This window comes from Parasteatoda tepidariorum, chromosome 10 (genome assembly GCF_982258835.1).
Source record: "Parasteatoda tepidariorum strain Cologne lab strain chromosome 10, Ptep-v5.0, whole genome shotgun sequence".
Taxonomy (NCBI): domain Eukaryota; kingdom Metazoa; phylum Arthropoda; class Arachnida; order Araneae; family Theridiidae; genus Parasteatoda; species Parasteatoda tepidariorum.
The window spans coordinates 4,053,642-4,076,270 of record NC_141764.1 but is presented as its reverse complement, the minus strand read 5'-3'; the positions used below and the strand labels follow the sequence as shown (position 1 = coordinate 4,076,270).

Here is a 22,629-nt window from a genome sequence, read left to right as displayed (position 1 = left end):
TAGCGAAGGATTTCTTTATATACCAATTAGTGGGCCCACAATCTGCCAAAATAAGTTTTGTTTACTATCCGGGAGGAGGTGTTTTAAGCTAAATATTGGCTGCGCAGGCATATGAATCATGGCGCAGTTGGTAAAGCTATGTGGCAAGTTAGATTTATTGTCCCGGAGGCCATGGGTTCGAAACCCAGCGAGTGTCGATATTCAAATTTTTTCTTTTCTTTACATTATTTTTTTTAATTTATTTTTTGATATTTTAACCCGTATCAAGTGTTCTGTATATAAAAAAAACTATTTTCTCATTGGGAAATAGCGTATAATAGCTAATAAACGGATAAATTTTATTTATTTATTTATTTTAATTTATATTATTTTTTTAACTTCTTTTCTATATTTTAAAGCGAATAAAGTCTTCTATATGTAAAAAAATATTTTTCTTTGTTAAAGAGCGAATAAAGGCTGGAAACGGGACAGAAGTCATGTCATTAAGCACGCACACATCACACCCCATAACTCCCTATAATATTAACTTATAAATTTCAAACTCCGCCCAAAATTAGAATTTAATGTATGAAACAATTGTACCGAAGGATTTTTTTATATACCAATTAGTGGGCCCGCAATCTGCCAAAATAAGTTTTGTTTACTATCCGGGAGGAGGTGTTTTAAGCTAAATATTGGCTGCGCAGGCATATGAATCATGGCGCAGTTCGTAAAGCTGTGTGGCAAGTTAGATTTGTTGTCCCGGAGGCCATGGGTTCGAAACCCAGCGAGTGTCGATATTCAAATTTTTTCTTTTCTTTACATTATTTTTTTTAATTTATTTTTTGATATTTTAACCCGTATCAAGTTCTGTATAAAAAAAAAAACTATTTTTTCATTGGGAAATAGCGTATAATAGCTAATAAACGGATAAATTTTATTTATTTATTTATTTTAATTTATATTATTTTTTTAACTTCTTTTCAATATTTTAAAGCGAATAAAGTCTTCTATATGTGAAAAAAATATTTTTCTTTGTTAAAGAGCGAATAAAGGCTGGAAACGGGACAGAAGTCATATCATTAGGCGCGCACACATCACACCCCATAACTCCCTATAATATTAACTTATAAATTTCAAACTCCGCCCAAAATTAGAATTTAATATATGGAACAATTTTACCGAAGGATTTTTTTAAAGACTAATTAGTGGGCCCACAGTGGGCCAAAGTAAGTTTTGTTTACTAACCGGGATAAGGCGTTTTAAGCTAAATATTCGCGGAGTAGGCATGTGAAGCATGGCGCAGTTGGTAAAGCTGCGTGGCAAGTTAGATTTGCTGTCCCGGGGGCCATGGGTTCGAAACCCGGCGAGGGTCGATATTCAAATTTTTCTTTTCTTTATATTATTTTTTTAAATATATTTTTTGATATTTTAACCTGTATCAAGTGTTCTGTATATAAAAAAAAACAATTTTTTCTTTGGGAAATAGCGAATAATAGCTAATAAACGGATACAATTCGGATAATTTTTATTTATTTATTTATTTTAATTTATATTATATTTTTAACTTCTTTTCAATATTTAAAAGCGAATAAAGTCTTCTATAAGTGAAAAGAAATATTTTTCTTTGTTAAACAGTGAATAAAGGCTGAAAAAGGGGCAGAAGTCATATCATTAGGCAAGCACACATCACACCCCGTAACTCCCTATAATATTAACCTATAACTTAGAAACTCCGCCCAAAATTAGAATTTAATGTATGACACAATTGTACCGAAGGATTTTTTTATATACCAATTAGTGGGCCCACAATCTGCCAAAATAAGTTTTGTTTACTATCCGGGAGGAGGTGTTTTAAGCTAAATATTGGCGGGGCAGGCATATGAGTCATGGCGCAGTTGGTAAAGCTGTGTGGCAAGTTAGATTTGTTGTCCCGGAGGCCATGGGTTCGAAACCCTGCGAGTGTCGATATTCAAATTTTTCTTTTCTTTATATTATTTTTTAAATATATTTTTTGATATTTTAACCTGTATCAAGTGTTCTGTATATAAAAAAAACAATTTTTTCTTTGGGAAATAGCGAATAATAGCTAATAAACGGATACATTTCGGATAATTTTTATTTATTTTAATTTATATTATATTTTTAACTTCTTTTCAATATTTAAAAGCGAATAAAGTCTTCTATATGTGAAAAGAAATATTTTTCTTTGTTAAACAGTGAATAAAGGCTGAAAAAGGGACAGAAGTCATATCATTAGGCACGCACACATCACACCCCGTAACTCCCTATAATATTAACCTATAAATTAGAAACTCCGCCCAAAATTAGAATTGGCCATGGAATTGGTCCCAAATTAGAATTGGCATTAGAATTGGTCCCGGAGGCCATGGGTTCGAAACCCTGCGAGTGTCGATATTCAAATTTTTTGAATATCGACACTCGCAGGGTTTTAAGTAGGGTATAAAGTTTTTTGAATATCGACACTCGAAAATTCAATCGATATGAATTTTGTATCATTAATAATTTTAAAATCATTAATTTAAAAATGTATTCTTAATTTTTTTTTTAGAAAAGAGCCTTTCTTATCAAAATTTTAATTGAATTTGTTAGTTTGTAAAACTTGTTTATAAAAGCTGTAACTTAAGCCATTTTTAATCTCACAATTAAGATTAATTATTTATATTCTGAAATTATGTAATAAAAACCACACTACATAATTATAAAGTTATATATTTACATTTGAACTGAGTGGAAATTTAAACTTAAAATTTTTTTCTTCTTATAATATTAAAATAAAATTGTTCAATTTTTAAGTGGTCATTTCTTGTAATAATTGACACAATAAAGAACAAAATTTAAAAATATTCAAATTACTTACTTCAACAAATTTACCCATTTTCTGCCCCTTCTTCTTTTACAGAAATTAAATGTAGAAATACTTACATAGCTTTATTCTTTCAGTATCTGAAATTTTATTTAACAAAACACCTGAAACAAAACCCAAACGCAACCTAGAAATTTTTCCACGGAGAGAAACCAGGAAAGCAACTAATACTATGAAAATTGGAATTATTTTTCTTATAATGTAAGAATAACTTTTATGGGTACTTCAGAAATTTTCATCAATTTGATAATTATTTAAAGGTGTTATGTACTAAACCAACAATTTTTGCAAAAAATTTACATAGCAATTTAATTTCAAAACTGTCAGTAAATATAATATTTTATCTAAATTAAATTTGCACTAACATATACTTGCATACAAGAATGAGACGAAAATATAATAACATTTTTTACATTATTTTTTAAAAGTTGCTTTCAGCATGAATGATCAAAATTTGACTACAATCCATTACTCTTTTGAGAACGTTGCTATAAAAAAATTCAGATTTTTGTTTGAAAATTCAAATTAAAAAAATTCAGATTTTTGTTTGAAAATTCAAATTAAGATTCAAATAAGATTTTTGTTTGAAACAATTCCATTGCTTTTATTTCGCTGATTATAGATTATGCGTTATGACATAAATAGGTTTAGAAAAAAGCAGGTGTAATATGTAAACATTTTAAACAGAGCTTTTCAGAAAATAAATTTAAAAAAATTAAGCAGATGCTAGAGTCAATTTTCTGGTATTGATCAATCAGCCATAAAAAAAAAACTATATTATGCATTTAAAAACTTGCTTTGCAAAGAACCTTACTGATGAAAACTTAAACAAACAAGATTCTACTCTACGTTGGTTTAAATTTTTTGCTTTAACAATAATGTAAATAAATGTTCAGCTAAATTTTAAATATTAAGCCAAAGAAATTTTTACTATTATCATTATTTTAAACATCATAAAAATATTCACTTCTTATCTTAAATTTGAACTAAATAATTCAAAATTAAGTGAAAAATACAATGCTAGTAGTATAAATGCTCATAAGCTGGAGTTAATGTTTAACAATGATATTAAAATTAAATTTTAAAGAAACCGAATTTTAACTTCATCTAATTTCAAAATACTTAAACATTACTATCATGACTATAAAAAAATTTCCAACATTATATCTTATTAAGTTTTATTAATGAACACATATCTGCCTACCCCATTTTCTAAAATTTTGAAGATTTATTATAAAGTTGCTGTATAAATTACCCAATGCAGTAGTTAAGAATAAAAAAAATGAATCAAACCAAATCATGACAAACATTATTTCACAATTTAATTATTTTATTTTAAAACAAAACACAATATAAACTTCACTCAACTATAAAAGCAATATATTTTTACCGTCATTGTTTAACATAAACATATAATCCTTAAGAACACATATTTGACATTAAATAAAATAATTTTTATTGCAAAAAGCAACAGTTGGACTATGTGTTATCATTTTTATTATTATTTTCTAATAAAAAGAATTACAAAATTTTACAGTAATTTATTTCATGCAGTTCTTTTCCCCTCAATTGCATTTTTTTGTTTATGAGCAACTATATATCAGAGCAATAAACTGATGAATCTGCTTTATTGAAAGATTTTATAAAATTGTCAGCAACAGTAACCACACAAACACACAGCAGGGATGAATCACACAGAGATCTTCAAACTTCTGCACAACAACAAGAGGACTTTCAGCTCCGGCAGATTTAAAGAGAATCTAACAGCATATACACATCAGTTGTTTTGTTTTCTGTCAGGATCGAACTTACGGGCCCTCGTATTCTACCAGAATGTCATTTTCCATTTGCATTATCCAGCAGCCCAGACGAAGCTAAAATTATAAGAGAGAAAAAGTTAAACTTTACATTGAAAACACTAAATTTAAAACTATTAGCATTGAATATTTCTTTAAGACTTAAATCATTTAAAAAAATTTTAATAGGTCTAAAATTTAATAGGTAGATTTCTGTAACAATACCTAAACCAAAAAATCTCAGTATCACTGCGCAAGAGTCGAAAAATATTTCATTTATAACCACTCTCAAGTAATAATTTTATTCTTTCCTAATTACTTTTTATTAAAAAGAAATTATAGTTCAAAATCCTTAAGCCCTTCTGAATCACTGGAGTTTAAAAGATAATTACTTCTAGAAATGTTGTTCTTTCTTTCATTTTTTCAAAGAACACCATAATTTAATAAAGAACAGGAAAGGAAAAAAAAACATTTTAAATCTTATTGAAATCTGACTGTGAGTGGGGATTTTGTTACTAATTCAGATATTTGGAGCATAGGAAATCTGTGAAATTGGGGAAGGGGGATTCCGTTTTAAAAAATACGATTTTTTGGCCACCTAAATCTATGAACTTTCCATGATTTTTTTCTTTTAAATAGTTAAAATCATGACATTTCATGACTAATTTTGTTCAATATTGAAATGCCAGACTTTCCTTTATGTAAATTGACAGAGAGCTAGTCTAGAATGACCAGACACAAGATATCAGGGCAGTACTATGTAAAGTTTTAACTGAGTACAAATACTTTAGGATCTCAGCTCAAGTTATCCATAACCAAAATTGTTCACAGTCAATCATTTGAAATAAATAAATAAATAAATAAAATAAAAATGAATATTTTCATGTACAAGGGTGGCTATTGTACAAGTGAGATATCTTTGTTTCGATTCAAGATGAAAGTTATTTTAATTAATTAATATTATTTAATAACGTAATTATGGCTCATTCTTAATGATACAATTCATGGATTCAGTTGGCTGGAGTTCAATTAAAATATCTTAAAATACATTAAAAATAGTTTGCAAATTCAAATATATATATATGGATCACACTCTAGAACAACGGTTTCCAAATGATGTTAGGGGTTCCGTGAAAGAGTTTTGACAGTTGAGACTTTTTGAACAGTTTTTGAAATCTGTAATTATATTTAAAGTAATATGCCAAAAAATGGGGAAATGAAAATTTAAAAAAAAATATCTAATTTTTCTAACAACAATTTTATAAAAGTATGAAAAAAAACATGCATTTATAAGAATTTGCAATAGTATTTAACATTGCGCCTTTCAAATCAAAATAAAATAACAGATTTTTTTTTTAATAAAGAAATATGTTTCCCTAATAACTATTTTCAACATCAGTGTATATTCAACTGTTAAACATACGAGTAAAACCTAAATTAAGATTATTAAATATAAAACGATGAAAATTTTTTTCTCCTTTTAAATACTTAAAGTTCAAAATAAAAATAAAGTTTTTTACCCTAATTATTAGCGGACTATTTAATCAGTTAGGGCTTCATAGCCAAAAAAAAAAAATTGGGAACGGCTTTTCTGGAATTGTGCTATTTAATGTCCTGTTAACAGAAGACACAGAAGAAAGTATTTTCATCTAATTTCTGTTTGTATTTATTCGTCATTTGCATGCACTTTACAGAGCTACATGCTACCTTCCTTTAATCAGGATAAATATAAATACTAAAAGGTCTTTCATGCTCTATCCATTCTTTAAATAAAAATTAAAATTGATCATGAAGGAAAAAAAAATATGATTACCACAAATATTAAAAATTTTAAGTCTTTTCCTTATGTTTCACTGCATTTTAAAAATATTTTTGCACTGAGTTTGACTTCCTAGCCTTTTCAACAGTTTCAGTAGCAGCTGATTTAGAACGAAAAAAGAATATTTGTATGGAAATATTTAGCAATCCTGTTTAGGTATATTGAATAAAGTAAGTTGAACTATTTTTATTGCTGTCATTACCATCCTGACCCTTTATGAGTTGATTTTAACATTATTGAAAATTTTTGTTCTTGATTAGTTTATATTAGATAAGTCTTTGTACAAAATATATAAAAGTTTTTACAACAGTAACAATATTTGTTTCCTGCAGCACAGCAATCAAGATGGATAAGAAATATTATAAATTTCATGGTAACTGCTGCATAATATACTAAATATTTTACATATAGGGAATTTTAGGGATTTTTATTGTCATCAAAATACAAAAACTTTATTACCATAATGTCTATAAGTGGTCTGCAATATTTTTTCTTTATGATTGGCATTAAATGAATTCGAAATTTTTTTATAATTTTAAAAAGTAGTAGACCAGTAAATAATTATTGATAGTTAAAAGATTTAATTTAAAAAGGGAGTTCTGAAAAAAAGAAACAAATTTTTAGAGCAAAGAAAAAGAAAAGCCCTAAACTGATTCCTGCCAGGTCCATTTCATTATGTATTAGTAATACTTTTTAAAATATTCAACCCAGCAATAAATTGAGTAAAATCTCTATTTTAATGGGCGATTTTTTGAAAACTCAATTATAGATCTAAAATGTACAAAAATTATAGATCTAAATGTAGAAAAGCCAGAAGAAAATGGCAAAATCCAGTAGTCTGCTGGTAGATCCAGTAGAGTTGGCAGCTATGCAGCAGGGTAAAATAAAAAAATTGTCCATACATCTTAAACTATACTATTACCATTCATCTTAAAATTTGTAAACATATGAAAATACATCTTAAGCGCATACATCTTAAAATTTGTATAACAATTGTAATGACAGCTTGAGATTCCTAATGACAGAAATGAAAATAGAATAATACAATGTAATTTTTATTTATTTCACAATCTTAATTTAAATTTAGTACATTGAATTGTATACACAATTTTAGATGATAAAATTTTGGCCGTTTTTTGTGTGATAATTTTGAATTTTAATATTTTATTTAATGTTAAATGGAAATTGATTAAAAATGTACTTAAGTATTTTTAATACCTTTGCATTTTGTATCATTTTATTTTTTAAAATCGCTACAATAATTTGTAACCGTTAGGGATAAATAATTTTTTGTATTCATCTTAAAAAGTCATTGACCACAGGGGTAATTGTGAGCCCAAGTCAAAATTCCAGAAAATTTCTAGAGTAAAAAAAAAAAAAAAATTTAAATCGAAACATTAGAAAAAAATTTAATCAAGGTGTTTTTGTACTTAGTTTACTTAAGTTATACTTAATTTAGTTTACATAAAATATATTTAAAATTTTACACATACCTATGATGACTTAGAGAAGTAATTGAAATTTACAAATATGTCTTTCTTTCTTGAGTTTATGATTATAATAACTATTTACTGATAAAAAATGAATATTAATCTTGAATATAAGCTTATAAAGTAGCTCTCCTTACAAACAAATAAAGTAAACTGCGTTTTTAAGTTCCACCTTTGAAAATTTGATTTCCGAAAACTTTTGTGATCAATGATTTTTTGAAACATCTGAACCTTCGATCTCCGGAAACTTCCGAATCACGGTTAGAGAAATATCCGGAAATCCAGATTTTTTCCGGAGCACAATCAGCCCTGATTAAGTTTTAGGGTAATTTTAAAAGACTCTGTCGTCAAATGAAATAAAACTCTTTTTTTACTGAATAACAAGCTATTTTTATAACTGCTGTGAGTTTGCAACAACTGTTAGGACATCCTAGTTCCCACTGAATTTCATAAAAAATTCCCTGACTTTTCCAGGTATATTAGGGAAATTTCAATGGAAATTCATCTCATATTTTATTTATATCATGCGATTCTTTATCAGAGAACTTAGTTTTTTATTTTTGCTATGTCAAAAATTAGACTTTGTTAGCAAAAACATTGAACGAGAATGGAAACATAAAAAAGTTTCACTTAAAAGTAGAATTTTATAAAATAATTGTAATAGACCCACGGGAGCCCCGGTCATGTTTGACCTATCTTTAGCCAATATTATTATCCATGCTAGTTCTGAAAACGATGTAAAACATCAATAAGAAGTAGAGACACATTTTTGTGAAAACGGTTTTATATTTTAATATTTGAACAATGCTACATTATCTGGGCTAAGAATAAGTCTTTGATTCAAATAATTTTCATTCATAAAAATCTCACTAAGTTTTAAAAAAGCTGAATAACTTTTAAAATATTCAAATTTTTCTCTCATTCTAAGTCAGGATAACTCACTAGAGCAAGATAGTGTTGTGAGGCCACAATGGGCATCACATATTTCATAACTTTTAAAATTTCTTTAATTTCTTAAACTTGTTTTTTTACTCATTCTTAATCAAATTATAATTAAATTAAATCAATTAGTTAATTTTTATAATGGCGAATATAAAATATTTTATTCTTTTCTCATTGATCAATGTAACGACTAACTTTTTATTTCAATACTAATGTAGATTCATTAATTCACCGTTGCGCCTAATCAATTTTTTTTTTATTATTTATAACTCTTCATTCCTAAATTTCTTACTTCAAATATGTTTAAATTACACGGTTATACTAATTCTCACAGTCTTGTTGGCAATTTGGGATTACCAAGGTATTTTTCAAACCTAATATTGATCATGGGGGGTTGGCTTTATTTTCAGCTATGTTATTTTTTGATAAACCACCAACTCTGGATCTCTTCTCATGATTCTAACTGTCTGTGGGGAACAATTCAACTACTTTTAAATTTGGCTTTTGATTAGGTAGGTCATGGGAGATTTATTCCCTATAGCCTGCCCTTATTAATATTATATTATGCAAAATTTATTTAGCTTAAAGTCTTATTGATAGAATATAAATTTTGAATCTTGAGCTCTACAAATAACTACTAAATACAAGTTTTATTATAATTTATGATCCAGTTTACATCTTCAACTTTCATTATCCTGTTTTTCATCACTATCTTCAATTAGTCAATTATACCATACAACTTCCAACCACACCTGAATTTTGTCTTCACAAGTGCATATAATTATAAATTCTCTTAAATTGTAAGGCGGTGGTCAACTTTTTAATCTTCTTTGTGAAAGAGCTTTAAAAAACACTGTTAATGTAACAAAACCAAATTCCTTGCCTTGGACTAACAAAAAAACAAAGAATGCCAAGAGGCATTTTAACTGTTACGCATGTTTTTATTTTAAACCTAATATCCTTATATTATAAACCTAATATAAACCATTACTTGATTAAATTTAAAATGAAAGAAAATTGCTTCAGTGCCAAATTACCAAAGAGAGTTACTTTATCATGTACTTCTATGCAAATAAAGTATATCTATTTTTGTAAGATCATAAAAAATTTACATTGACCCATGAAAAAAGAGGGTATAAAACGCAAAGTAAGGGGGGAAAAAGACATACTTAGCAGATAGGGTAAAAACTTCACATAGGAAATTAATTTCTAATGGTTTGCTCTGTGCATCATAGTCAACATTTTATCAAGCAAATACTTTCAGGGTTTTTAAGCAAAATATATCAGTAAAGGATGCATGCGTAAAAAAACATGCACATTTCAATGTTAAACTTAAAATACATTCTGGCATTTTTTTGTCCTTTATTCCTTAGTATATTTAAGATGTTAGATTTCTAACATGAATCCATCATTACCATTTTTTCGCAATAATTATCATCCATGATACTAAATTGTTCATTTTCAAACTATTTATGCCCGAAGTTACTTATTTTAAGTTTTTAAATCCCTAATTTTAACAGTATGTTATGACTTAAACATTATTTACGAATTAAGACACTGAAATACTAAATAAAAATAAAATAATAATTCTAAATCTGAAAAATTGAAATAAATTCAGACTTTGTTCACATTTATAGGAAAAAAATTTTACCACATTTTATTTTTTTCTGATTTTTTTAGAGGCACGTCATTATTAACTTTAAAACAACTCTCAAAAACTATATTTTTCAAAATTATACATGATTTATGACAAAGAATGATAAGGACAATTTTTGACAAATTTATAAAATTTGACCTTCTTAGCTTTAAAATAAATGTAATCTTTTATGAACTTTTGTAATTTCCCAAAGTTTGCCTCTATAAAAAAATGAAAAACTGTACCTGTAGCAAAAATGTAAAGCATTTAGGAATGAAAAATCACGCATTCCAATATGTATGCTAGCTGAATAACTATTTTCATACAAGGTGAATAAAAAAAAATATTCAATGAATCAGTACTGGATAAATTCTATATTTTTTGAAGTAACAATTATGAACAGGGTTAAACTTTTATAAATAACATACAAACATCCTAACAGGGATAAAACACTATTTTTGCACATTCATGATGTACTCTAGCTTGGATCTTGCTTACTTAGCTTACCCTTATAAAAGTTATGTTACATATAAAGAAATTTTACTCCACAAATTTTTTTTTCCTTAACAGGAAAATAAGGTAGGGGTGCTCAACCTTTTTAAGTGAAGGACCACTTGCACGGCAGGTAGATAACAAAGGGCCGCACGCATATTTAGTCATGTCAGATGCAAATATAATGATTTTAATCTAAGCATTATGAAGCACTAAATAGTTTTATCAGTAAACTTAATAACATATTTGCAGAAAATTAAATACTTTTAACGATTTTAATTCATTTAAAACTAAAAAAAAAAAACTAATACTTTTTAAAAAAAAAACTTTTTCTATTTTTCACAATAATTAATGTATCAAATAAATATGCATACATAAATATTGGAGGGGGAAATACAAATTCTAACCAAAAAGAAGCTTAAAGAATGAAAGATCAAAAAGTATATGCATTTTATTGAGTAATATAAATTTGAATTAAATATTTTAATTAAAGAAAAATCATAATGTTTAAGCAAAAACCAAATTAAAAGAAACTTTTTATTGCGTTCAGAAGCTCTTGCAGGCCGCACATCAACAGTCAGCGGATCGCAGGTGGTGCACCCCAATAATTAGACTAAAGAAAAAAAATTCTACAAATACATATTTTACATACCACAAAAAGAATTATGTTGTAGAGTTTTAGACCAATATGGAGCAAGCACTGAATGAGCAGAACCTGAAAAGAAATTTAATTTTAATAAAAGGCCAAAACATTTGATTAAAACATGAAAATATGATTAATTTATTTTTAATTTTTAATTAAAACAATTAATACCATAGAATTTAAATTAATCTGAACTTGAACTGGAGACAAAGCAACAGAGTTTCCACTTATACAAGGCAAAAAGGTAAAAATCTTTAACATTCTAAGTTATTGTCAACAATTTAAGATTAACAGAAAGATATATTTAATTGAAAAAATTACAACCAGGGCTCAAAACTAATGATGGCCTGAGACCATCATCATAAATCCAACCATCATAAAATAAATAATCAATGGCCTCCCTGACCAGCAATCATTGTTAACGAATGGTAAGCTGTTTTAGTTATATGATTTGAAATAATAAAAAATAGCATATAGTGCAAAATAGAATATTTCTTCATTGTTAGGAATGAAGTTCCATTTGACAATTCCATATTCTATTACTGTCCATATTCTATATTATATCATTACAGTGTTTCCACTACAAAGCGAGAATCTCGCATATTTTTTCTTTTCTCGCATTAAAAAATTATTACCGCGAGAAATTCAAGCATTCTCTACATCAATTTCAAAATTCGCGAATTTCTGGCATTTTGGAAAAAGCTCAGAATTACGCCATTTAGAATAAAATCCGTTTCACTTATCTTCCTGGATCTTTCATTATTTTCAACATCTGCCCCGTTATTTAGCTTCCCTATTTACCAGTATTGTTCAGAACCTTTTCGAACAACAAAACACAACCACAGAATTCTTTTCAGAACACATTTCTCTGCAACCACGTGTTTACCATAGGTTAGGTTTCTTCATGTAATATTCAAATATTCAATGCTTTATCAAAAATATTCAATGCTTTAAAAATAGAAGACGTTAAAAATGTATTATAATTAAAGAAATGATTTTTTTTTCAAGAGTTTTTGTGTTTTTTTAGTTTTTAGAAATCTCACCCTGTTTTTGAGAAAGGGTGAGAAATTCTCACCCATTTTTTTTCTATGATGAAAACACTATATTATCCTATCTATGATGAAAACACTATTTAACATTCACACTATTAATTTAAAATAAAAATTCAAATAGAGACAAGCAAGTAGACCATTGAAACTGTGTATGAATTAGGTAGTAATATATTTTACAAGGATGAGAGTAGTCAGAAAGTAAAAAAGAGGAAATCCAAGAATGAATATATATATATATGTATATATATATATATATATATATATATATATATATATATATATATATATATATATATATATATATATACACAAAAATTTGACAAAAAGAGTGAGATCTTTAAACTTGTAAACCATGTGATTATAAATCCTGATGATTAATTTTAAAATTGTATGAATATATAAATATTAATCACATGCCTTATTTTTAAATTGAGACAATATGAATCCCAATATGAGGCTTTTAAATCATGTGAATATGAAGCTCTATATAGAATTTTAAAGTATGCAGAAATACAAATCATGATGCGTAATTTTTAGAGCACGTAAACACGAATCACGATGCATAATTTTCAAACCGCGCAAATACAAATCACAATGTCTAATTTTTAAAACACGTTTAAGTACGAAAATCAATGTTTGATTTTACAACCGCAAAAACGTATCACGACATAGAATTCTAAGCTCGCATGAATACCAATCGCTACATAGGGTTTTAAGAAGCGTAAATACAAATTACTTTATTGGATTGGATTTCGTATAAATACGAAAATCGATGTTTGATATTACAACCGCAAAAACGAGTCACGACATAGGATTTTAAGCTCGCATGAATACGAATCGCTACATAGGGTTTTAAAAGAGCGTAAATACAAATCGCTATAGTATTGGATTTTTAAATCTCGTAAATAAGAATCGCAATGTACGATATTTAAATCGCCTGAATAAGACTCGCAATGTTCAACTTTCAAATCAGGCAAATACGAAAATCGATGTTTGATAATAAAATAGCGATTTTAAAAATGCATAAATGCAAAACGCGATATTGGATTTTTAAATCTCGTAACTAAGAATCATAATGTGCGATGTTTGAATAGCATAAATAAGAATCGCAAAGCGCAACCTTTAAATCAGGTAAATACGAAATCGATGATTGATATTAAAATCGCGAGAGACTGGACTTGGGATTTCTAAAAGGCTTGTTTGTATTGTTTTTGTTTAGACATAATAAATAAAAATTTACAAGATTAAGTGAATGAGCAATTAAATATTTTCACCCCAAATCCACCTCTATTATTTCATTTTTTTTTTGTTTGCTTTCACGCCAGACAACAGGCTCATGACGTCTGAATTGCAAAACTACGAGCTAGCCGGCAGACGAATAAAAATACGGAAAATCTTATTTTCTGTGAAGAGAAAATAGCTAAAATAAGTAAAAATACGGAAGGGTGGGTTAGCAGCTAGGATGTAGTTTGAATTTTTTGTTTATCTTTGAAAATCGTAAATAAATATGATTATTTTATTTTAACGATTGAATTTTCAAAAAAAAAAAAAAAAAAAAAAAGCGGGATATTTTTTTTTTTTAAAAAAAAACGAAACTTTTAAAGAATCCGAGTTTTTGATAAAAAGGCTGAAATTCGAAAGGCAAAAGCGAAAAATTCTCATCTCTGTATAAAGGTCAACCAGTTTTATCCCAAGGAAATGATTTTTTGAGAAACTTCAGAGTAAGGAATGAGGACTTCAATGCTTTCGCTCTTAGGAAAATTAAATTCCTCATAAAATATTTTAACTTGTTCAAAAAAATTTTCGCGGAAGAATCTCATCCCTGAAGTTACTTGTTCATTGTACCAGTGATTATATTTCCTTACTTTCTAACCATGATTGCAATAAAGTATCAATCAGAACAAGTTGGAACTGGAGCCAACTCTAGAACAATTGATAAAGTGAATAAAAGTAAAAATGATTCTTATTCTAAAAGAAAGTAAAACTTCAGGGTTAAAAAAAAAGAATTAACGAAACTAAAATCATGCATCTTTTTGAAAAGAAAACTAATTATTTGCCTTTCAGTTAATATTATTTTTCTAGCAACATCATTTTAATTCTTTAGTAATAAAACATACCAAAGATGCAAAATAGAAGTTTATATTCATATTTCACAAAAAATATCTCAAAATTTTTTATGCAAGCTATGATGGCTCAGGGAGGGGATAGAGCGTTCGCCTTCCAATGAGGTACACCAGGATCGAATTCTGGCAATGGCTGGTCGATTCAAATTCCGCATTCGGCTTGCACCGACCACAATGCTGACGCGAAATATACTGAGTGGCAGATGAATCATGGGATATAGTCCCCTTGCCGTCAGGTTAAACGTGGGAGGTTTTACTCTCCATGTAACGCAAATATGGGTTAGCTCCATCAAAAAGTCCTCCAGAAAAGCAAATTTTTCCCAATATTTGATCCAGGAGTTCCCTTGTCTTCTGGGTTGGGTTCAAAATTACAAGGCTACGGAGTTGAACATTAGTAGTCCTAAACCCAAAATTGAGTAGGCTGTTCAACAAGGGTTAAAAAAAAATTCAGGAAAAAAATAGGACTCTTAAATTTATGATGAAAAGATAAATTCTCTTATAAAAAGATCAAGCAAATAAATAAAATATTAAAAATTATTATCTTTAAATAACCAGACCTCAGATCCTTCACATCAAAAAGAATTCTTTTTAATCCTTCAGCACCCAAACTGTTTTAAAAATTACCCATAATATGTTTCTCTAGATAAAATTCCTATGCTTCCATCTTTATGACAACCAACATTTAACAAAACCTTCCCCTTTGTTGGTTTGTGGTTGCAAATCATTATACAGATAGTAAACACAAAATACAGTAAATGCAACCAATACTTGTCATCGGCATATTTGTAACATTTACAGTTGTATTATTTCAAAAAAGGAATTTGGAAAAATCAACTACACTGGGTTAAAGTTAAATAGCATTGCATACTCATACAAAAACGGAACAAACAAACAAAAGACATAAAAAATGAAATGAAAAAACTTTAATAGCTTCTGTGAGAAACTCATTTTATAATAAATCCAAGTAGTAATAGAAGCAATAATATATGTTATACAACTAAAAATAACAATGACCGGAAATGAAAACAATGGCCCTCAGCAGCCAAAATTAGTGAAAAATTGAATAATTTGCACTATTACAGAAAAAACCAACCTTATATGTCGCCCTGTCATCTACTCTCTTACTTTCTCAAACATTTAATTCAGTGTGTTGTGACTAACTCATAAAAGGAATAAATGCTAAGTGTCCAAAAAAGAAATTCATAAATAATAGTGAAAGACTAAAAAAATTTACGGTCGACAAGAGACAAAACAGATAGATATGGGACTTTATCTGATTTATCTAAAGGCTGGTAACAAGAGTACTAAAATAATTTCAACTTTTCTTATTTCATATTTAAAGGTCATAATTTTTTTTGTTTTTCATTATGAAATATATTTTCTAGCTTCTGTTTCTTGAGATTATTTATTTTAAAAGAAAAATAGATCAACTGAGGCCTGGCTATATATCATCAAAAAAGCAAAAATTTCAAAATCTCAACTTTTTATTTCATTTTGCATAATTGTAAATTTAACGTCAAATAATTAAGATAAGATAAATACCAGTAACTGGGTCCTCAGCTACTCCCAACCAGTAGTGCAAAGTAACGGGATATAAAGTCACACTGATTTCCAGCATCATCTTTGCAATCGAATTTGCCTCTTGCTAGTCACTATCACACCAACTACCTCTGAAGATGCAGATAATTCATTTTCATTGCTTTTGAATGATTCAAACTCATGCCTGAAAATTTAGGTACAACATTAATTTGTAACAGAATCATAAAAACTTACAGAGAATATCAAAATAAGTATTTTCAGAATGTTTTTTCTGAATTTAGAACATTAGTAAATTGTAATTGTTTTTAAGATTCTATGAAAATTGCTTAATAGAACTACTACTTAAAAATATTGATATCAAAATTTTTACTTTAATAATTTGATCTCTATTTTATTTTTCTTGAAAAAAATAGATTAATATGGTATAAAAAATTTTCATCTACAATTAAATAAGAAAAATAATAAACTATTAAAATTTTTTTTTTTTGCATGAAATTATGTTTGAGTAAACAGGTTTTATGAGTGGGTGCAATTTTTTTTAAAAATTTCCTTAGTATTTTTGAAAATTGATTAAAAACACAAAAAGTGAAATTAACATTAAGGGGTCCAAACTTTGGAACGCTCTCCTGGCCAAATTATGGGGATCCTATTTTCCGGACAAGGTTGCCACTCAAATCTGGAAGGAAAAAAAATTCCCCATATTTTCCCTGTACATATACGCAATATATTAAGAGGAAACAACAATTACTGCACTCTTGTGTGAGCTATATTAGGTAAACTATATTTATTAGTTTTAATTGCTGGCAAAACAGCTGAGCATACCTAAATAATGCTATAGTATATGAAATAGTTTAGTACAGCTGAAATATCATGGTTAAATATCCCATAGATTACACTTTGAGTGGTCACCATTTTTCAAAAGATAAAAGGGTTATTCCACGTCAAATCATATAGGATTTTACAAAAATGGCACCCACCGTCTCAGATTTTGATGAAAATTTGTGCACTTATAGAATTTTTGATTCTGATTTCAAAAATATCAATTACATTTAAATCAGTTAAGGGGTTTAAAAGTTATAAGCATTTATATTTTTGCCAAAATGGCACATTTGCCGCCATTTTGATTCATACATCAAAGGGTATTGTAACTCACCTTATAATTGTCATAGAGCAATAAATTTTTTTTATTTTGTTCAGAATAAAATAATCTGTCATTGAAACACATTTGTTTGCAAATAATTATCTTAATTATTTAGTAAATGGGTCTGTTTTGCAGTTTTTTGATCAACGGAGTTGAGTAACTTCAGGAGCTGATTTCTGACAACTCGCCCCCTTCAATTTAAAAAATATTTCAGGCAAAGATAGTTGAAAGTGCAAACTAACATCTGATATAAAAAGTTTGATGGGCGGTTCACTTACTTTTAAAAAAAATATTTTTCTTATGAATTATTATGCGTTAAAAGTATTGGTAGTTTGATGATTCGTAGTCCTTAATTGTAATTGTAACTAGAGTATAATAAATGAGAATGGTAGAAAAATATGTAAAATAAAGTAATAATTTATTAAATCATTTTTTTCTTCTTTATTTGAGCCCCCTCCCCTTCAAAAAAGAAAACGAAAAAATTTGAGAATGAACAGAATTTCACCTTTTTTGTAAATAAAATTATCCAGAATCATATAGCTTTGATAAATGAGTGATCAGAATCTAAAAAAAGATAAATAAAAGTTTCTCTAAAAGAGTAGAGGGTAATACCAAATAATAAAAAGCAGCCATTAAATTTTATTTTTAATTGAACTAACTTTGATCTTTATGGAAGGAGAAAATCAGAATTTATGATGTTGAATAATATCAGTGAGAAAATCATTGTACACTTTATTTTAATTCAAACATTTTGTTTGATTCTAAAATGTAATTCAAGACCAAATTCTGAATATTTATAGTTAATTTTATCCTTTTATTTGTCACAACCAGGGTTGGCAAGGTTTAGAACAGAATGGATTAATTCACGGTTTAAACCATCCAGTCCAAAACCCCTTTGTCCAAAACCCTTTTACTCAAATTATGTCACAATTTTATCTGTACAATATTTAGAAGGTAAAATAAACATAGAACTAATAACATATTGATAATAAATCTACTAGAGAATATTTGTCTTTAAAAATATAATGTTTTATTAATATTGTTTGACTCTTCAATTTAAACAATAAACAAAGGAAGATTAATCAGTAATCAAGTTCAATTGGTCCGCTCCTTCAATAGTACATAACTGAAGTTTGACCTTTGCCATACAGGTTAAGCTATTAGGGACTAAGTGCTTGGTTACTCATAAACAGGTTTATTTATCTATAAGTACTATTCAAGAATACTTTTATTTCATTCATGCTCGATTCTTTTAGCATAGTGGTGATACATCACCAATGTCAGTAACTGAAACTGATGTTATGCCTTTCAAAACTGTTAACACATTTTGCAGTTATTTTGTACTTCCAATTTAAACTAATATATTCATATTTAAAAACAATTTTTTTTAAAATAGATGTCTTTTTTATCATCCTGTAATGCAGAAATTATAAAAAATTTTTAAAAAAATATTGTAAAAAATAAAAGGTTCATTTTTAAACAAATTTAGTATTTTTTAAAAAAAAAATTATTATTTAATATTGCATAATTTATCCTTATGCAAAAACATTATTTATCAGTATTAAAAGCATATTTATATTTAAAGGGTTAGGTATTGACTTTTGTTGCTCAATGAATTGTGGAGCTTCAAAAATTATAAAATTATAAACCTTTTCTTATTATATTATATTATTTTCCTTTAATAAGTTATAGTAAATTGTATAAAAAATATCAAATATTTATTGATTCATGTAATTATAATGTGTACAATGGTTACACCTATAGATTTTTTACCGTTTACCAAAGTTCAAGGGTTAGAACACTTTAAGACAGTTTCATCCAGTTTAGGAGAGTTTAACCCACGTGTCCTGTCCAAAACCAGTTTAGGACGTCCAAAACCCCAACCCTGGTCACAATGATTGTTATGGTAATGAGATACTCCTAAAACATTTCAGTTAAAACGTTGATAAAGCTCAAAATATTTATTTTCTATTTATTTTAATTATATTGAAATGATTTTAAATCACCAACTATCTGATAATTTGTATGCTCTTATTTCATCACTAACACTTGCAGGCCTTTTTTTATTCTGCAAGACTTTTATTATAATTAGATACATCCAAATTTAAAAAAAAAAAAAACGTCTGAATAGAAAAAAAAATACTAAAAACTATTGACACACTCCATCCCTACCTTCCCAAAAAAGAAATTTGACTAATCAGAATGTATCATTTGCCAGAACATTTCTGTTTGTTCCAATCAGAATTGAGTCTCATGTAAAATTTATTTTCTTTCAAACCAATAAAATGGTATTTCCATTAATTTAGAACAGAATAGAAAAAGTTTTCAAAAATTTTATTTGTATCAATTTGGTATTAAAAGAAGAGTTTTATTATGGAAACCCAAGTATTATGTAGTACTGGATTATCTTTGAAAGATTTTAAATGCAGTTTAAACTCACAGAAGACTTTGAAACTTTCTTTTGAGAACATAGAACTTATTTTATTAAAGAGCAATTTAAATTTTAAGGAATGTTCAACTATATGCCTCATACATGAGGAGCACATCTAGTATCAGAATGAAATATTTATATATATACATAAAAAAAAACAAAAACTCCTTCCAATAAGACCAAGAAAGTCTCCCTTCATGTCATAAGTGTAGATCAAGCTAAAACATATAGAGCTAAATTGAAAATTTCAGCAATCCCTGGCCAGAAATTGTGACTTATTTAATTCTCCTTCCAATAAGACCAAGAAAGTCTCCCTTCATGTCATAAGTGTAGATCAAGCTAAAACATATAGAGCTAAATTGAAAATTTCAGCAATCCCTGGCCAGAAATTGTGTTTGTGATGCAGAAATTGCGTTTGTGTTGTTCATTCTCAAATTTTTTCCTTTCTTCTTTTCTTTTCTGAGGGGGGTGGGGCTCAAAGAAAGAAGAAAAAATATAATTTAATAAATGATCACTTTGTTTTACATCATAATCTACCATTCAAATTTTTTTACATAATTTTATTATACTCAAGTTACAATTACAATTAAGGACTATAAATCTTCAAACTACCAGTACTTTTAATGCATATAATTCATAAGAAAAATAATTTTTTAAAAAAAGTGAGTGAACCACCCATCAAAATTTTTATATCAGATGCTAGTTTGCACTTTCAACTATCTTTGCCTAAAATATTTTTGAAATTGAAGGGGGCAAGTTGCCAGAAATCAGCTCCTGAAGTTACTCAACTCTGTTGATCAAAAAACTGCAAAACAGATCCATTTACTAAATAAGTAAGATAATTATTTGCAAACAAATGTGTTAAAATGGCAGGTTATTTTATTCTGAACAAAAAAAAAATTATTGCTCTATGACAAATATAAGGTGAGTTACAATCAGTAATAGCCTTTGATGTATGAATCAAAATGGCGGCAAATGTGCCATTTTGGCAAAAATATAAATGCTTATAACTTTTAAACCCCTTAACTGATTTAAATATAATTGATATTTTTGAAATCAGCATCAAAAATTCTATAAGTGTACAAATTTTCATCAAAATCTGAGATGGTGGGTGCCATGGCTGGATGAACTGACATGGAATGACCCAAAAATAAGAAAAAAAATTCCCTGCATTTTCCCAGTTTATAAAGAAAAAATAAAAATTCCCTGCTATTTTAGGTGATTTTTAAATTTCCTGTATTTTCCAGGTTTTCCCTGTTCTTCCTGTGGAGTGGCAACCCTGCCAGATTCCAGTTACCTCCTATATTTGAAAGGTTAAGAATCCAAAGATGCAAAAAAACATATATGTTAATGCAGAGAAAATACATTTTTGTGTTTGATTCATAACTTAATTAATGGTTAGCACTTAATAATTAGCATATTAACTTTCCCACAAGAATTTACATAAACTCCTCCATCTAGAAATAAAAATAAACAAATTATTTTTACTCATAATAAATAATTTCAGTACCTAAACTACTCAAAAAATAGAATGGAAAAAATTCTGCTAAAAATCATTATCTTAAAAAATATTTCAAAATACAGTAAAAGATAAGAGAAAGAAAAATACATAGCAAATTTTTAAAAAAAATGGAGATGCCTTAAGTTTTGAAAGATAAGTATGTTGAGTTCTTTAAATATAACAAAAAAGTTAAAGTGAAAACAAGCACTGATCTCGTTACAATTACTAAATATAGTTAATACCACTTTAAAATATAATTATTTAAAAAATTTTGTAAAACAATAAAAACTATCAACACCTTCTTGAATGTTCTGAGTAAATTTTCCATTCCAACAATTTTTTAAACATCTTAAAACATTTAAGAATCAAACTAATTTATGTAATACTTTGTATTTGTATGTTTTTATTGCTAGAAAGCAAAGAAGATGTTTAATTACAAACTACTAACATTTTTAAGGATGTTTGGAACAGAAAGCTTTTTTTCTGTTCAACTCTTAAAAAAGTTGTAATTCTTAAATAGAAATAAAGAGAAGGATCTTGAGAAATCTAAATTTTTTTGATCAACAGTCAGGTGGAATTTTGCTAACAAAGAAGAAAAAGCTCGAAATGGATATTTTCAAAAAAAAAATGGACAACATATTTCAAAGAAAATAGGCATTTAAACAACTTAATGTGAGTGTCAAAGAAGACAAGCATTTAATTCAGATTTTTATACTACTGTTATAATTATTTTTCAAAAGAATTACCTGGAACTAAAATAATTTCATAATGCATAAATCTCTACATATGTAATTTTAATTGTAAGTAATTATTCAACAGACTTTTACAAATTCTCAAAATAGTTGAGTGATTTTCCGAACCTCAGACTTCAAGCTTTGAGAAATTAAAAGGTTTTCAAAAAATATATTTGATTTTATTTTTTAACTCACTGAGATCATCTGAAAAGTTACATTTGCAACTTTTCAAACGATCCTAGTCAACCTAACCTAGCAGTCCAAAATCTTAATCCATAAGGATTATTCCTAGTGCAGTGATAAGACATGTGCCTATAATACCAAAATATGATGGAAACTTAAAGCATTAAACAAATTCTCAATTTAACTTTTCATTTATAACTACTACAATATATTAACATTATCAATGATATATATTTAAAAT

The 22,629-nt window shown here is 27.5% G+C and overlaps 1 protein-coding gene across 4 annotated transcripts in view; it reads right to left on the bottom strand.

Moving 5' to 3' along the window:
• Window positions 1-4,178: 4,178 nt before the first annotated feature.
• LOC147802085 (serine/threonine-protein kinase mig-15-like) overlaps window positions 4,179-22,629 on the bottom strand; it is a 38,409-nt gene continuing 19,958 nt past the window's right edge. For 2 of the 4 annotated variants that reach the window (XM_087153759.1, XM_087153758.1), the window contains exons 9-11: window positions 16,402-16,582; window positions 11,694-11,756; window positions 4,179-4,740 (exon numbers count right to left, since the gene is read on the bottom strand). Coding sequence is in view for 2 of the 4 variants with exons in the window: in XM_087153760.1 (XP_087009886.1) it covers window positions 16,524-16,582 (59 nt within the window). In the remaining 2 variants the exon portion in view is untranslated. Of the gene's footprint in view, window positions 4,741-11,693; window positions 11,757-16,401; window positions 16,583-20,919; window positions 22,518-22,629 lie in introns of those variants that run through there. The other 2 variants (XM_087153760.1, XM_087153761.1) reach the window with 2 other exon arrangements.